The sequence below is a fragment of the Larimichthys crocea genome, chromosome VIII, assembly GCF_000972845.2.
Source record: "Larimichthys crocea isolate SSNF chromosome VIII, L_crocea_2.0, whole genome shotgun sequence".
Lineage (NCBI taxonomy): Eukaryota > Metazoa > Chordata > Actinopteri > Sciaenidae > Larimichthys > Larimichthys crocea.
This window is the reverse complement of record NC_040018.1, coordinates 6,992,294-7,010,701: the sequence shown is the minus strand read 5'-3', so window position 1 is coordinate 7,010,701 and position 18,408 is coordinate 6,992,294. Positions and strand designations below refer to the sequence as shown.

At 41.9% G+C, this 18,408-nt stretch overlaps 1 protein-coding gene across 1 annotated transcript; it reads right to left on the bottom strand.

Annotated features, from left to right (window-relative positions):
* Positions 1–1,477: 1,477 nt before the first annotated feature.
* On the bottom strand, positions 1,478–13,553 carry LOC104927251 (aggrecan core protein-like). Its single transcript, XM_027281327.1, has 18 exons — positions 13,550–13,553; positions 13,357–13,478; positions 12,805–13,096; positions 12,425–12,599; positions 11,785–11,912; positions 11,411–11,704; positions 10,997–11,299; positions 10,710–10,884; positions 10,502–10,629; positions 10,103–10,396; positions 9,925–10,023; positions 8,146–9,840; positions 7,353–7,430; positions 4,598–4,756; positions 4,429–4,511; positions 3,306–3,450; positions 2,976–3,158; positions 1,478–2,866 (listed from the first exon to the last, which is right to left on the bottom strand). Exons 1-18 carry the CDS (start codon positions 13,551–13,553, stop codon positions 2,802–2,804), a joined length of 4,422 nt encoding a protein of 1,473 aa, XP_027137128.1. The 3' UTR covers positions 1,478–2,801.
* Between the last annotated feature and the right edge of the window lie 4,855 nt (positions 13,554–18,408).

Here is an 18,408-nt window from a genome sequence, read left to right as displayed (position 1 = left end):
GTTGTCGCTCACGCAAATGGAAATAGCAGATTTGTTGGGGACTATTTTCTGCTGTAGATTTATACAAATTTGTTGCTCTGGTGAAGGCAACATGCTGATGGAAGGATATGTCTCATTCCAGTGGCAGAACATCTGGAACTGCAAACATGTTGCATTGTTGCTGCATTTCTGTTAAACCTGTCTGATCCTCTCTGTGACCCGGAGTGTGATCTCCTGATTTTTAGAGTCTTTAGGGCTGACCAACCAAGCTGCTGTCAGTTGAGCTGATTGTGAGGCCTGTATAAGATCCTGCTTGTGTCAGAGACTGGAGAACCTGGCAGAGAATGCAGCGTTCTCCCTCATTCACTCTTGGAAAGTTTTTCCTCGTGGTTGGTCGATCTAGATATCGAGATTTTACTTTCATTAGTTTCCCCTTTGTGTTCTGTTACCTTTGGTTATTGTCACTTTCTACTTGTGAATGAATGAATGAATGAATGAAGATTTTATTTATCCTAAACTCAACAACTCAAGGCACACTTCACATGTAGCTTTTATTTAATTTGATATGGTGAGCATTTTAATTTGGATCACTATTAATCCATAAATTAAAAATTATGCCTTTAATCACTGTTAGATACTATTTAAGGACCAACAACAAATAAATGAACGTTCCCGTTTTGGATTCATCACTGGTTTCGTTTTTTTTTAATGTGATTTGTTGACATTAAGAAATGTATAGAATATTGACAGACACATCCTTGAAGTTCGTGAATAACGTGCGGTTGCAGCAGACACATGTACAGCTCTTTGGTTTCTCATGTAGCAGGTGACAGCATGTATAAAGGAGGCACAGCCTCCCAAAAAAAAACAGCAACAATGACACAAAACAAGCGCACAAATGAAAGCAGTCGGCTTGGTTAAAAAAAACAACAACAGGCATTTGACACTGTAATGTTTACAGCGAGGTTATTTCCTCTGAGGTTACAAACACAGACTCCACACAAACACTGTGCACCGCACAGCCTCGTGGGAGATGATGACAAACTAAAAACACACAGAAAACAAAAAGACTCAAACCAGCCAACATGACAAACTGTGGGGCCACAAGCACTTTCACTTCATCCTCTGCAGATTAAACACGAACACTGGAGCTTGACGAAGTTTATTCACCCTGACTGTGTGATGCTGCTGTAGTCTCATAACAGCACAGCAGAGACAGTCACTGTGTGAAATCAATAAATTAAAGGTTGACCAAAAGTCTTTGCTTTAAGGGAGCAATGTGCAGGATTGAATGATTTAATGCCATCTGTGTTGTTACTGATTGCAACCCCATTGTTACACCCTCTCCTTTTGACTGCGAAGGAAAGAGATAAAAGTCTCACAGATTCTTATTTTCAGGTGATTGTACACTAATGTAAACATAGTTATGATTGTAATATTTCATTTCTGTGACATTCTGTAAATAGAGCCCCCTAAATCTGACACACTGGACCTTTAAAGAGATAGCATAGCATAGCAGACTTGGATTTGTTTGCTTTCTCTCTGTGGCGAAGTTTAGTCTGATTATCACCAAATTAATGTTCTTTTCCTGTTTCCACTCATACGGTATAAGGAGGTGTCATGATATCATGTCCAATAAAACCACTTCAGAGGCTTAGAGGTAATCCAATAATCCTAATAACATAAAAAAAAATCCATACTTAATGTTTGATTCCCCAACATTTACCATTTCTTGTCAAACTAGTCCTCTTGACAGCTAAATTTAGACTTGTGTCAGGTTGTGTCAACCTCCTCCTAAGTTTGTAATAAACCTACACGCCTTATGTGATTGAATTCTTAAGATTCACATGCATATCCAAACCAAGTCGAACTGAAACATCCGCTCCAACTTTTAAAGACACGCCAAAATAGATAAAAGTTGGAGTGGAAGATTTATCAGGTGGCCGTTTGGACACCCTGGATGAATCGCATCACATTACACAGATCAAATGAAACTGTCTAACCAGTGCAATTATACTCTGTAGTCCGCGCGTGCATTCATAATTTCTATCCAGATATCATCTAGATGCTCATATGAGTGTTGATAAACTTTGTATATAAACTTTTCTAAACACAAATGGGATATTTATCTTTTATGTGTTCATATCTTAAACTAAACATACTCTAATTACACATCTTGACATCATTCACCTCCAAGAAATGTTCAAAATTTTGGACCAGGTTTCCTGTAATGGATTCTCGTGCTATTAAAGTTATTTTTCACGCTGTATTACAGGAAGGAATGGCAGCAAATGGCTGCAGAAAACTAAACTTTCAACTACACTGAGTGCAGAAACCAGCAGTAAAGGACAGAGCCTGGAGGAGAACTTTGACGACTGATGTGAACTTTTAGTATTTCCCTTTAACTTCTCCCCCCTGCTTTCAGATATCACAATAAGCCATGCCATATGGGCACACAAACATATGACTTGTTGGTACCTTACCAACCAACCAACAGATCTACAGCAGACTACAGTGAACCAGACAGATGCTGCCTTCTATAAAAGTATCCCAGCAATGATTTCATTTCAAACATTATATTACAATACACACAATAAAAATAAACTCAGAGCAATAAAATTATTATGTATAATTAAAATATATTATGACGGGCGGGGGGATAGAATAGACAAAAATCACATTACCATGTTATAGCACCCTTCATGTGGGCTTTTTTCCAACAATTAAACCCATCAAATCATCTTCACTAAAATGGAAAATGGATTTCCGTGTGCTGCAAGTGTTCTTTCAAAATAATAAATTCCTCTTTTTTTTTTTCCTTCTTAGTGAAGCTGGCTGCTCACTGCTGCTTTCCTGCTCCTCCGCTGTATTCTTTTTCTGGCTTTCACTGCAGCAAGAGAGAAAAAACACAGCGAGAGTGAGTTATTGTTCAAAAATAATAATAACAATCTTTACTAAAAACTAGTCCCAAGATGGATAACAGTGAGTGCGCTCACCATCAGTGCATTCCACCTGGGGTTTCTCCCACTGTCCGTCTGTTTTACAGCGAACCACCGGAGGGTAGCGTTGTGTAAACCCTGGGTTGCACTGATACCGGATGATGGAGTTGACAGGGTATTCCTCCCTCCTGTTACCAAACATGTGGGCGTTCTCCACCTCTGGTGGGGCGCCACAGGAGACTAAGGACAGAATAAGAGGCCACGGGGCATGATATGAGGTTATTATGGAGGATTATCATGCAACTCTGCAGCTTTAGCTCTTTTGTACTTCATACTTCGTACATATTTTCAGACAGACGACGTGCACAAGCAGATAAACCAACACACCTGGGCCTTTCTTGCAGGTAAATGGCAGGTGGTAGTTGCACGGCACGTCGTTCCACTGGCCGTTCTCGTGCCAGATCATCACCACGCAGTCTTCTCCAGAGTTGAAGTAATTGTCTGGCTGGTTCGGCCTCCAGTTCTCGTATTGCTGAGGAAGGAGAAACCTCATCAAAGTTACACCTGGCTCAGCTTTCGCACGACTTTCCAAAGATAAAAAATCTTGTTTCATAATTTTATAAACCGCTGTGCAGCGTCCTGTCTTCTGATAAGCCCTCAAACTCATCATTCTATTACTCAACCTGGACATAGATCATCTAACCAGTACCTGAAGCAACCAGCTCACATCATTACAGTCATGTTTCTGTAAACACAGTGTTGTTTTCCATCCACACAACTGGTAATGAAGTCAATTCTTTGTGCCTGTTTTTGTTTTTTTGTGTTGAGGTGGGTGGAGGGTTGCAGCTGAGGTTGTGTTTATGCAGATCAGATGGTGCAGTGCTATTTCGGTGCTTGTTTTGGCATGGCATTGTATTTGTGTTTCACCTGCTCAGGCAACCTCGTATCACAAGTGCAAACAGTAATTTTCCTTATCTCACAAAATCGTGAAAAGCCTCTATGTGGATGTTGAACTAACACTGTTTATCTGGTACAAAGCTAAATGCAAATCAACACAGGAACTACTAATGCAATTAAAACATGGCGTGTATTAGGTAAGAATAATTAGGTTAGCTCCCATGAGGCATAAACAAGTATAGACAAAGAGTAACAACTGACCTTGTTGGTTGCTTTGCATCTCTTTGTAGTTGTTTTTGTCACATTGTGGTTGTTGTGTATCTCTGTACTAGTTTTGAATCTCTCTGTAGTCCTTTTGAGATGCATTGTGGCTATCTGGAGTCTCTTTATGGTTGCTTTGTACCTCTTTACAGTAGTTTGAGTCGCTTTGTGGTTGTTTTGCTTCTCTGTGTAGTTATACCGTATGCAATCTGTGACAAGGGGCTGCAACTCATCTTCATTTTTAGGGGATTGCAAACCAAACAGGTTGGGGAACACTTCACTTCACCATACTATATTATACTACACCATGCCTATAACGGGAGCAATACATGTGTGTAATGTCTTCACTCACCAGTGGTGTGCCATCTGTCCAGCGGAAGTCATTCTCCATTGTCTTGTCGTTCAGCCCGATCCACTGGTAGTCCTGTGCATTTGCTGTGTGAGAAAGAAAAGTGTTGAGATGTTATTATATTATTATTTTCTCTGTGGACACAGACACACATTTTCCCTCACGCACTCACAGTTGACAAACTGTTGCTCCTCTGGAGTGATGATGCTGACCAGGTGGGCATTCAAGTCCCGGCAGCGCTGCTCTGCATCCAGCCACATCTCTCTGTCAGTGAAGTGCAGGTAGCAGTTCCCCTGAAACTTAGTCCAACCGTCTTCACAGTGCTGCTCATCTGCAGCCGCAACACCAAAGAGTCAACATTCGTTCAATCTATTGTATTCTCAATGCACTTTCACCTGAATATATGGGATTTAAAGGGCTCTGAGACTCAGATAAGACTAATAAATTAAATATCAGTCTTCATCCACAACTACAAATAGGTTGGAAACTTAAAGCACAGCATCTGATGATGAGAAGCCATTCTGTATTCTTATCATTCTGCCTCCAGTCTGTGCAGTATTAGTGTTTGAGCAGATAAAGTGCTTGATATTTTTCACAACCCATGTAGTGTTTCAGTTTTACAGATTCAGTACTAGTCTTGTGAGTCAGTGAGAAGAAACTTTTCCTGCAGTGACGCCCGAGAAGTCGGCCTGGAAACCAGTAAAAAATCTGACAATGGACAGTGTTTCCAACGTGATGTACAAAACAAACGTTCCAATACAGAATGGAAAATTATACATCATGCTTCACTCGAGCTGGGAGAGGCCTGCCCAACAGGAAAGTCATTTTACATTCAAAGGCTTCATTCATTCTCTCCAAACTAATATGTTTATTTAAAGGGTCAGTCCACCCAAATTACACAAAGACATATTTTCATATTTACTTACGTAACTTTAGGGGTATTTAGTCCGGCAGATAGCTTTGACTTTATTTCCCCTGCATGATATCCACCTATGAAATGTTTGGCACACAACATGCCTTTCACAGCGTGTCTTTCCAGAGACAATGTTCCTATTGCTATTATTCTTTATCACTCAAGGTGCACTTTTTCAGTGCTTTTAACAGCATGCCATGGTCTTCATCAGCAAATGGAATTAACTCAGCTGTCATTTTATGACTTAAATGTGGTACAAAGAAAAGATGTTGAGCCTCTTGACCCAACTTAAGACCAGGCTGTGTGCTGTAGCTCAATGGGGACCATACAAAGCATCCCAAACATCTAGCGTCACTACCGATCAGCATCCTGATCTCAGCTGCACCCCCTAGAAAGGTTCCCCCCTGAGTAAATGCAGTGGTGATATCACATGCAACTACTTTAGGGAACACTACATCTGTGAAACAGCAAGGGCCATGAGCAAGAGACTGACTAAGATCACTTAATCATTTCCCTTCACTGATTGGACCTTGAGTTTAGGTTTTTTTGTCTTCTATTCTTACTGTGTGTTCGGACAGAATTGTGTTGGTTTTTTATTTGCAGATGACGCCTCGATATACAAAGTTAACGGAAAGATCCTATTCTTGGAAACTGCGAATAATTTGGGCTAATTCCTGAGTTTTATAAATCTGCACAGACAAGAGGAAAAAGAGACTGAAGGGAGGTAACAGAAAGGGTTGATTGTTCAGTGTTTTAAGCAATCACTGCATTACTAGATGCTACTTGTGGGAGGTGAAAAATATATTTGTGATTGGGGTGAACTGACTCTTCAGTTACTTTTATGACCTTTTTAAAAGAAACAGGGTCCCATTGCAAAGCGGGGACACCACAGCTACATGTTGTGCATCTTCAGCTGCTGGGCCACCAGGACTCCTTTCACAGTCACAGTGAGTAATGATGCCATTGGCTGGTGATGTTTACCATCTCTTCAGGTTGTTTTTGAGAGGCTGCTGTTAGTATTTATTAGCTGAAGCTGATCTCATACCGATCTCACAGCGTTCCCCTCCGTAGCTGGGCAGGCATAAGCATTTGTAAGAGTCTGCACTCTCCACACAGGTGGCTCCATTGGCACAAGGGTTGGAATGGCACACATCTACCTCTGCAAAAAAGGGGGGCGGGTGACACTACTGTTTCAGCGTGGGGGTGGTGGGGATGGGAGGTTGCCTAGCAGGGTGAGGGAGGGAGGTAAAGCTGTGATAGAAGGACTATCACACCTCAGGATTGAGAAGCTAGTGGACAATACTGTAGTTGCTGCAACCTCTGATCCAAATTAGACTTACTGTGAATTATTATCTATGTTCCTTTGATAAAACGGATCATTTGAGGCGTTTCAGATTACCAATATGATGATATATGATATATACTGAAATGCATACCAAATCTGTGTTTATTTATGCAAAGAGAACAGCTAATAATTGTGATATCTGCAGTAAGTTTATGTCTGAATCTGTAGTTAGTTGCAGCAGAAGATCAGTATTTAAATTCCAGCAGGGATGAGAGCATCCATATCCCAGGGTTTAGCATGCTTATAGTAGAGCGGAGGCGGCGTACTGGCACAGCAAACCAAAAACCACATATAGACTAAAGACAGTTGTGATAACATAATTTGACAAGCACCCTAACATTCAATCTGCAACGCAAAAACGGACAGAGACCCATAGCCAGACACAGACAGACAAAACGAACAAAAAAACTATATATATTTATATATGATGCAAAACACACCAGGACAGAACAGCAGGGAGAGATAAAAGATTTTTGGTAAGTCTAGCAATAATGACCATAGACCAACAATACGACAAAACATGCAAACTGCTCAACAAGACATACAGAGAAACACTACTGACCGTCCGTTAAACAAAAACATCATCACATATCAACATTAAATTCTGTTATTTTCAGCGAATGAAAGGAGAAGAGTAAAAATATCATGTGCCATTGTTTTAGAACTTACCATGGCAGAGAGCAACCCCATCCTCTACTGTGCATGCAGCAGCACCACAGGGGTTTGGTTCACATGGGTTAAAACCACCTTTGAAAAACAGATTCAGTTAGTTCCCAACATGGAAAGAATGACACTGGTGCGTTCAAAGGACAGATGTATCAGTCTTCCAAGGTTCATCTGAACTGGAGTGGTGATGCAGCAGCTGTGTCTTCGACAGTGTAATGTTTGCAAGCACATGAATACATCCTCCCTCCAACACTTGAACCCTTCTCTAAGATACAAGATAAGATAAGATACAAGTTGCTGTGATGCATTTTTCTCAGTCAAAATTACAATATTTTCCTGTTTTAAGGCAGTACAGTAGTTTTGGATCCAGATAGTCTTAGATGCAAGTCAGCGGTAGAAATATTGAAGTAATTGCAGTGTTGCATTGTCAATTGGTAAAAGTGGTGATATATGACACGTCCTGAGATTCAGTCTGGTCTTTGGCTTTTTTAGCATGCTGTCGTGAAATACAAATTCTATAAACTGGTGTCACCAGTTTCTGGTTAAAAAAAAAGGAGTTAATATACAAGTAACTGGCCAGTAATGTAAAGCACTGTATACTTTATCCATTTTGAAGTAAATGGGATAAGATAACTGATTAATTTGCTGATTATTTTGGGCCATAAAATATCAGAAAGTTGTGAAAGAAATCAGGTGACAGCTTCAAAATGTCTTGTTTTGTCTAATCAACAGTCCAGGACCATAAAAAATCCTGTTAACTGTTACATAATACAAGCAAATATTGATATCGACCTACCCTCCACTGACTCCATTTCTTCAACTATGCCAGGTGCCCGAACAGAGGCTGGTAAAGCTGCAGTGGGAGGTGCAGCCATTCCTGCTGGGGCAAGCAAAGGACTGTCAGTTACAAAGATGTCACCGGAGGTTTGTGACAGTTCAGCTCCACTACGGGCCTCCTCTGGTCCTGGGGTGCTCTCTGTCAGTGTCCACTCACTAGACGGAGAGGGCAGCACAACCTCTGGCAAATCTCCAGAGGAAGCGCCTGAAGAAGTGCCACTGGCTGTAAACAAGTGGTTGTCTCCGCTGCCAGAATAGAAGCCACTGCTGCTACCAATTCCTTCTCCGCTGAACTCCACCGACCCCTGTCCAAGCTCCATAGACAGTGTGGTGTCTCCGGATGCCTCAGTCATAAAATCCCCAGTCAAGAATGTAACACTTCCTTCTTCTCCGCTTGTTGAGGACTCAGATCCAGACATTCCTGATCCAGAAATTTCTGATCCAGACATTCCTGATCCTGATCCAGAGACGAAACTCATGCTTCCAAATCCAGACAAATATTCACCACTTCCCTGTCCAGAGCTGTATAGTAAAAACCCTGAGGCCTCCTGCTCTCCAGAGGATGACCCTGTAAGTTCGGTGAACCCTGACCCCACAAAGGTCACACCTGAGAAGAACCCAGAGCCACTTTCAGAGGACGAGCCACTGAAATCACCACTGAGAATCCCAGATCCTGACATGTCTCCAGAGCCACTGAAGTCCAATTGACCTCCACCAAGTTCATGCTCCTTGTGGGTAACAGGGATGGATGCATCGATCAGTTCACCATCTATCAGTAAAATTGGAGCATCTCCACTTCCCGAAAGGTCCCCTGAGTGTCCACTAGCACTTCCAAAGGAGAATCCTGATGGGAATCCACTGAACCCGGAAAAGTCTTGGGTTGTAATGAAGCCAGACGGCATGCCAGATAATTGCCCACTTTCCTCAGAGCTGGAAGAGCCACTCTCTGCAGAGTTGAAACCAGATCCAGAGCCAGAACCGGACTGGTCCCCGCTACCACTGAACATTCCAGAGCCTGCTTCAGATGAAGGAAAGATTAGGATCTGTGTGCTTCCCTCTCCGGCTTCTTGGAGTTCTCCTGAAACTGAGCCCTCTCCAGAGACAATGCTGTCAATGCCCGAAAAAACAACGGTAATGCCTGATCCTTCTTCACTGAGAGCTGATCCAGACGCATCTGTACTGCTGAAACCTGATGCTCCACTTGGCAGCTCAGCACTGCCAGCCAGGTCTCCAGAACCAGACAGGTCTCCAGAACCAGACAGGTCTCCAGAACCAGTTTTATCTCCAGATGTGACCTGATCTCCAGAACCAGACAGGTCTCCGGAGCCAGAAAGATCTCCAGAGATAACTCGGTCTCCAGTACCAGACAGGTCTCCAGAGCCAGAAAGATCTCCAGAGATAACTCGGTCTCCAGAACCAGACAGGTCTCCGGAGCCAGACAGATCTCCAGAGATAACTCGGTCTCCAGAACCAGACGGGTCTCCGGAACCAGAAAGATCTCCAGAGATTACAGTGTCTCCAGAACCGGACATGTCTCCAGAGCCAGACAAGTCTACAGAGGGATCCCCAGAAGCAGAACCTGAGCCAAACTCTGCTGAGCCTGAACCAGAGCCCGAAGTCTCCACAGGAATCGGAGGAACGATGGAAGGAACACCTAAAGAGAAATATAGAAACAAGAGTGAGGGACATGGAAAATAAAAAGGACATTTGCACAAACAATTTGTCCATCATGGCTCACCAGGCCTCAACAGGTCAGTGATTGACGTCAGGTTAACAAGGGCCTCCTGGATATCTGTGATGTTCAGTCCAGTTTCATTTGCAATAAGTAGAAGGTCCGCTGTAAGAATTAAACAATAATTAATCATAAAGAAGAAGATTAAAAGAATTAGCCCCTTAGATAAGAATAAAGCTTTTACCTCTGAAACAGTATGCATCAAATCTGGCATCAAGTTCAGGGAAGCTTGTGTGGTTGGGGTCCGCGTACACAGAGTGTACTCCAGATTTCCCAGCTCCACACTCAGCGCGGGGGTTGTTGATGGGATATCTTACACTATGGTCCAGTAGCCAGCCAGCACGGCACTTGTCAAAACCCAATTTCCAGGCTGCGTAAAGCTCTCCAGTGGAGGCCAGTACAGCGTTCTGCTCTTGACAGCTAAAAGCAGCTTCATCATAGGTGAAACCCTCAGCGGAGCCTACATGGAAAACTTCCCCTGTGGAGCAGATGGAGAGGAGATGTCAAAACGGTTTAATAATGTACGCTGGGCTTTTATGTTAGGACTGTGTATTTTAACAAGCTGAACAGTGTTTTATCTAACCTTTGAGCCCATCAATGTAGCAGTACACATCATATCTCTCATCTGCTGGCCTCAAACCATAGGACCGAACTCCAGGTCGATCCCCCAGATCTCCAGCACATTTATCTCGAGGGAAAACAATGGGATACCTAGAAAAGAGCAAAGATGATGACGTATTGTTTGGGACAAGAATATCTCGACTTGCTCTGAAAATACATTTTAGACTTACCTTACAGTCTGGTCGAGTAACCATCCTGCATCACACTGGTGATATCCAGCCTTGTATGCTGCCTGCAGCTGCTCCAGAGTGGCGATGGAGGCTCCGACACTCTGGCAAGCGAGCTGGGCCTCGATGAAGGTGAAGGCATAACGGTTTGAGCTTGAGCGATAATGGAAGACCACACCTGCACCAAGAAACAATTGGAGTTTTTCTATGGTGAAGCCATTTTGTCTTTGTAAGGACTAGACTTTTTACGTGATTTAACATGCATCAGTACTTCTGAGTTCATCACTGACCATTTGGAGGCATCTCAAAGCATTTGCTGGGCTCCTTGCCTATGTCGGGCCGGGCGGTGGCTGACTCTATCTGATCAGTGATGATCTCAGTGACGTTTGGTGGCTGAGGCAGCGGCAGCTCGGTAGGGTTCTCCGTAAAGGTGAAGTCCACAACGGTAGGCTGCTGAGTCTCCACCTCACCGACTGCCTCACTCTCCGTGGTCGTGCTCCTGAAGAACACCTCTGGGCTCTGCGTCACTGTGGTAACACTCAGCACACCACTGCCCTCTTCTATGATGCCTGAACCTTCCTCATCAGGAGACTCTGGAGGTGATTGAGGAAAGAGATTAGTAACACTAAAGATACTAAAACTTTCCATCCAATAATATTGTTTGCAAAAAGCCTGGTGCAAGCCATTGGCCAAGCATTGCCTACCTATGTAGCAGAAGGCGTCATAGCGGGACTCGGGAAGTGGGTATCCTGTCTGGTTTGTGTGGCGGTAAACAGTTCGCACTCCCAACAGTCCCCCACCACACTGTGGTCGACGAATGTTGATGGGATAGCGGACGCTCCTGTCTCCCAGCCATCCAGCGTTGCACACATCCATACCACCCTGCCAGGCCAGGTAGAGTTCACCAGTAGTGGCCAACTGAGCTCCCTGTTTGGAGCATGCCATCATAGCCTCAGAGAAGGTGAACTTCTCTGCAGAAGCGGTGTAGAAAACTCTGCCTGTAACAGAGAAGAGAGGCTCAGTTGAAGTCTGAGTTAACCTTCCCACAACAATCCCGATTAGAGACACTGCAGTATACCTATCATCTTCTCGGTGAAGCAGTACACGTCATAGGTCTCATTGAGCTCTCTTACTCCATATGTTCTGACACCAGGATGTTCCTCTTTGTCACCGTAGCAGTTCACACGAGGATCATGGATTGGATACCTTTGGATAAATGAAAATAAACTTTCAAATCCTGCATGTCAAAATTAGTTTTGAACATTTTGAATGTTGGTGCTCTCAAATGCACACTGACATCTAATATATTACCTTAAATCTATCAAGTTGACCTTCTCCTTCTCACAACATCCTTGAACACATGATGACATTAATCTGAAGCTGTACTTCAACTAATGGAAAAAAGGCTTCCATGAAAGAAGATTAATAATGTTCTTTGGGGAATGCTTGGCAATACAATCATGTTACATGATTTGTAGTTAAGCTTAAGGGCTCTTAACAGTGTTTACAAATGTGTCAAGTAGACAGCTGGCTTGCACTTTAGATATTTGTTGGACACTTTTATACAGTATAATTTATTTTTCACTCCACATAGCACATGCATTTTCATGTTTAAGATTTAAGTTACAGCCTCAAATGTGTTTGTGTCATGTGCTCTCCCCAGTGTGTGAAACACTGTGGTAGTAGAGTGTTGTTGTTGCATCATGTGACAAACCGACCTGACAGTTTGGTCAGAAAGCCAGCCAGCGTCACACTGGTGGAATCCATCATCGAAGGCAGCTTGAAGCTGTTCAGGTGAAGCCATGACGGCACTGTTCTGTTGGCACGCCGCTTTTGCCTTTTCAAAAGTCAAAGTGTAGCGGCCCATGATGGCTCGGTAGTGGAACACCAGACCTAGAGTGAATTGATTGAATTTCTTTTAAATGATCAATACCACAAAAATAGAATTTCTGCAAGGGGTGAACAATCCTCAAAACGTCTTGAATGAATGGTTGCACATTTAACAGGATCACCTGAACAGATGTGTGCACCTGAGGTTCAACAAATAACTTCTTTTCCACATTATGTAACACTTCTTTGACAGCTCATTTGCATTTACCTTGAACCTGCACATGGACGATGTCGTGGCTGTCCTCGATGCCGTGCTGAACTTCACAGCGGTAGACTCCTGAGTCACTGGATCGCAGCTCAGATATCTTGATGCTAGCATCTGTAGGAGTCAAAGGGTATCCCAGCAGGTGAACTCTGTCCAGGTAGCTTTCGGTGATTCGCACTTGTCCTTCCAAGGCTACCAAAATAGTTGTGACTTTTTCTTTGGTGACAAGGCTCCATTTGATACGATGAGAAAGTGGAGCGATGGTGGGAGCTCCTGGGTCTGGGGCAGTGTGGTCCTACATGAGAAACAACAACATCATTTATCACTACCACTTTTAGCAGTTGCTGAACAGTTGCCTATTTACACATTGGGAGTATTCATTTCAAGTCCACTTGATGAATCTGTCCAATGGATGTTGGACTTTTTTCACCAGCTAGTCATTAGTCATAGAGCAGCAGAGATGGATGACTCGTCACTACAAACAATCCTTTAACCCGAATATGTAGTATCAAATATAGTGGAGAATATACTGGTAGTCAAAACATGCAAACACACCTCAAAGTAACATGGTAGATCCAACGTTCCTCCTAGTAGAGGATGCTGTGGCTCCTCCAGAGGAATGGTAACACTCAGAACATCCTCTGGGTCTGTGAAAGAGATCAGCATATCAGAGTCATCTGGTGAATAAACATCTAATCTAATAAGTTTATGACATTATTAGATGCACCTTATAAACATGCTTTCTTACCCATAATGGAGTGCTCTTCATAAACATAATCAAACGAAGCTGAGATGACATGTAGACACAAAGACAGCAACACGATCCACCTTATCATAGTTTACCTGAAATATAAAAGAGAACAATTCAAATGAGTCAAACCATATGTAAATCACGCAGAACATTAAGTTCATATATGAAATATCTTCTTATGGCTATCAAAACAAATAAAACATAAAACACAAGAAAGGTGTTAAATATGGAACCTTTAAACATATTTCTGTTCTGACAAATGACAGTAAATAATGTATATGTATGTAAAAATATGTACATTTCAATATTTTCTCATGCAAAAATAAAGAAAAGGTTTGAAAATGCCGTATCTGCCAATGTTAAGAGTCTTTGCAGCAAAAAAAAACAGGTAACGGTTACTTGGAAATCTAATAGTGAAACATCCAGTAGTGCAAACAGTGGGAATTTTTCATATACAGCGAGTTGTCTCTCTTAACAAATACATGCTAAGCACATTCAAATCCTCATAAAATTCGATCCATTTATATTAAACACAGGATGCTGAACTTGCAGGGATGCTACAGTTTGAACACTGCTCTGTCTGGGCTTGGATAACGATCATGTTTGAAGTCATAATCCTCAAATCCAAATTAAACTATATGAAATTTACGTTAAATTCAAAATATGTTAATTTTGTTGACTTTTGTCTTTTGACTCAAAAGTCCACCTTTAAAGTCTACAACACTCTCAAACAGACATGAGTCCAGTTTTCCTCCACAGAAACTACAAGCAACAACCGCCTCTTCTTTTCTCACAGGGAAACAAGGAACTCCAGTTTTTCAAAAGTAAATGTTTGCTGTTATTCCGTCTGAGTAACACTTCCTGCTCCTCCCTTCGTCTACAGTGAGAAATCTTTCCTAAATTCAATTTGAATGTTTGTTCATATCCATGCATGCATCCATCCGAGGTGGCATATCCACTCTTCAGGTTTAGCAGTTTCTTTATTGCTGTATTGTTTCCTCTCCCTCTGTCAGTGTGGTACGACACCATACAGTATAAGTGAAGTGAAGTTTGATTATTCTTACTATGTGTGTTCAATTTTGTCCAGGTTTGAGGTACCAGTTGAGTACAGATACTACTAAAAGTTGTCTATGCAAATGTATGAATGCAAAGTAATTTTAAGGGAAAAACATGATTCAAAATCTTAGAGATACGTAAACCAACACTGTTTTCTGCCAAAGTTACAACCCTTAACTAAAGAATGACTCGTGATATTTTGATGCATTAATTAATTAATGCAGTATGCATCAACAAATAAAGGGCTTAAAGGTGATGTCACATCCGTCAGATTTAGCCTGTAGTGTTCAGGGCCGACCTTTTTTCCAGCATTAGGGTTGCCCGACTCACTCAGGCGCTGCCAGCTCTCACACAGTGACACAATCAACCCTTTCCACATGTTCTCTGATGCCACTCTGTCAGTTATCAAATAGTTTTTTCATTTTGACTGACACGTCTGACCGAACGGCTTCACTCTGTGTTTCTTCTGGCAGCAGCACAGCGTCTCTACCTCATATCTGGCACCATGAGTTGTATTACATCTTGTATTATAACGTGGTATTATAAGTGTAGCTGACAGATAAAAAGGGAAGCCTCAATGATCCTTCATGATCTTTGAACAGTTTGTTTTCTTTTCTCCATCATCATGGTTCTGTTTGTAGCTACTGATGTTGAATGATTTGTCCATCTCTATTGTGTGCATGTATTCATCCAGTTATGAGTAGTGTGTGCGATTTGTTGACCGCACTAGAAGTTTTTTGGGACTAAATGCCACTAAATGCCTAGGGCCGGTCCTGCCAGCTGTGTTCATTACTACAGAAGTTATCTGTGACTTGTGTACAAGCTAAACAGGACGCTCTCAATGATAGTGAAGATTCATGACTAAATAAGTACAAAGGTTTAAATAGGTTTCATCAGGTTTGACAGCACTGGCAACACAAGAAAACAACCCACTAGCTTTAAACCAGAGAGAAAATCACGAATCTAGAAATCTCTCATGAGAAATACTGTCACTACTTTGCCAGAAAGTTCATGTTGGACCTTCTTACTCAGTAAGAAGCTTCTTCCACCACTGCACCTGAGATAACTACAAAATGTCATCGCTGGTAGCAAAGACATGCAGAGTGAAGAAGATAAAATGCCACACATGGCCCAACAGCACAGAAAAATGAAGTAAACAGTAGAGAAGCTCTTGGATAAACTGTCTCTCACCACAGATTCAACAAGCTCCTGCAAACTTTTCTGAGCTGCGGAAATCCAACACACTTTCTGAAACGTGAACAAACTGCTCACTTATTGCCAGAGATGCAGCGGAAGGGTGAGCACCGCCACCACCGCCGCCACCACCACCCTTCACCTGAGTTCAGGCAAACAGAGTTTATGTAACCTCTACGGCTGAATTTATGACATGAAGTCACAGACACGGCAGGAAGATTTTAATAAAAGAGACTCTTTGGGTGCATGCACTTGTAGCTAAGTGCCATGTTTTAATAATATTATAATTGCATTAATTTCATAAGAGATCGTGTCTATTTCTACCTATTGTGTTCTTGTGGTCGATGAAAATGATCCTGCTTTTTAACTTTTCACAGCTTAGACCCACAGAGTATAAGTTCACATTTTATTTACAATTACACCAACAAATAACCCCTTCAGTGTACGTGTGTTTATCATTAGTCGCTGTACTATCTACAATACAAGGTGGTTGGTACACCCTCATATAGATAAGCAGACAAGAGGGCAGGCACAGAAGCTAAGCAATGTACTGCCTAAAAAAAGGCGAACCTAAAAAAATCAATGTCAGTTGGAGTATATGCTGCATTCAGAATATTTGTTTTTTATCATATTTCACCTCACAGAACACAGGACCTGGTGTTGTGTGGGTGCACCAATGCCCAGGTTAGAGGTTAGTTTGCTTGTGTCATTGTGTAACTTCAACGTTTTAACAAGTTAATCCAAGTTACTAGCTGTTGTGCAAGGTAAAATTACAATTTTTGTCAATAGAGTGTGGTGGCTATGGAGAGAATGATATACCTGCATCAGAACGGGCCAAGCTTAAGTGTTGAAAGAGCCTTAGATATGTTGTGTTGACTCTCCCGTGTACCCGAGAGGAAGCCAGCCATCATTTACTGTACTGCTAATACACTGACTATAAATAATTACCTCATGCAACCTCATGTCATCATCATCAGTATACACATCACTCTGAATGTGATTTATTGTCTTCTTTGTGTCCATCTTTTGTTCTTTCCTCATTGGTACATGAATGAACAATGAATCTCCAGCTACTTCTGCTAACTATGCGCATTTCCAAAGACATTTTTGCGGTTAACATCCATGAGACGAGGGTTTAACTTTCTTCAAACATTTTGAAAAGTGAAACCTGAAGGGAGTGTCTGCCCCGGACTGAGCTGTGGTGTTTGCACTAAGTGACAGTTCATTAGCTGCTGAGTTGTGTGTGAGCCATGTTGGTGGCCGGCTCCACACTGAGCTCATTCAGCCTCTGCTGAGGTCCACTCCCAGAGAGACCAGGGCCCATAACACCAGATCTGTTCCCCCTGAAGCCCCGTATTATGGCAGCTCTGACGACACCAGGGCCTATGTAAACAGCCTGGTGTATATTCCAGAGCCCTGCCTTTTCCATCACGTCTCAACACTGCGAACATTCAGGCAGGAGGCTCGGAAAAGTAAGACGTGATGGGAGGAGTCGAAAGGGCCAAAGGTGCGGTCACACCGGGGCTTTGATCCACACCTGTAGCCTCATGTTTTTTAAAACTCTCTCTCTCTACATGAGGCAGATTTCTCATGTGATCAGTCAGGATTTATAACTTCATGTTCATCAAGTAGGATGATTTACAATTCAGAAATACGGTTCAGGATATAAGACACACCTCCTCCTGAAGCGTAGATGCCATAATATAAAATATAAGACATTTAAAGGGATGTTGGTTGGATGTTGATGACCTACTGGAGACATATTTTATAGATTTATTGACCTCCTGCAGTACTTTTAACACCAACTGCTTTTAAATCTACTTCAAAATAAAATACATTTCCATAAAAGAGTCTATGGTACTCAGAGGTGAGTTATACAGACTTTCTGATATATTTCTAGTAGTCTATAGTACTATAATGTCATGTTTTTATATAATTTTAGCACATTGTTGCTCCAGTATCAAGTAAAATTAATGACAGATATGGTTGTAGTTCAATTATTTAACCACATTTTAATCATTTTTATTCTAGTTTGTTTTTTTCATAGGTTGTGTTATACAGGTATGAATTTATGCAGATATGATACAAAGATGTTGATTGTCCATTACATTTTTAAAAAGTCAAGTTCAAAGTGAAAAACACAAAGCACAGTCCCTTAATTCCTCTTTTAGAAAGGAAAATCCATGTTGATCACAAATAGAGGTGATGGAATATGAATCCATAAGCGTACGCAAGGAGGCACAATAGTTTAAATAAATCTGAACTCGCCTTATCCAGCTTATAATATCACAAGGATGTGAATTATATCGTGATATATTGAGGAAAAATAAGTTTTAGTAACAAACACATGGACAGTGCAAATCTAACAGATAAAAAGTAGCCTAGTACATTTCTTCATAACAAAACCAAACAATTAAAAAAAGTATAAAAAGTACATGGCCCACCTGTTGTAGAAATACCTCCACTCCTGTCAAAGTCAAACTCTTCCTCTTCCTCAGTGGTGTATTTGTGGGTCAGCTGAGCTCCAGGTTGTGAGTTTAAAAGTCCCAATGAGCAGCAGCAGCAGCAGCAGAGAGCTCAGGATGCTCGGCTGTGTGCAGAGGAAA

Excerpts from the sequence above, each read along its gene's own strand:
- LOC104927251 (XM_027281327.1), bottom strand. Across the intron at positions 10,024-10,102 it reads TGATGCATACTGTTTCAGAG|CGGACCTTCTACTTATTGCA; the intron begins GTAAAAGCTTTA and ends TAATTCTTACAG. Across the intron at positions 3,451-4,428 it reads GGACAGATGGCACACCACTG|CAATACGAGAACTGGAGGCC; the intron begins GTGAGTGAAGAC and ends CTCCTTCCTCAG.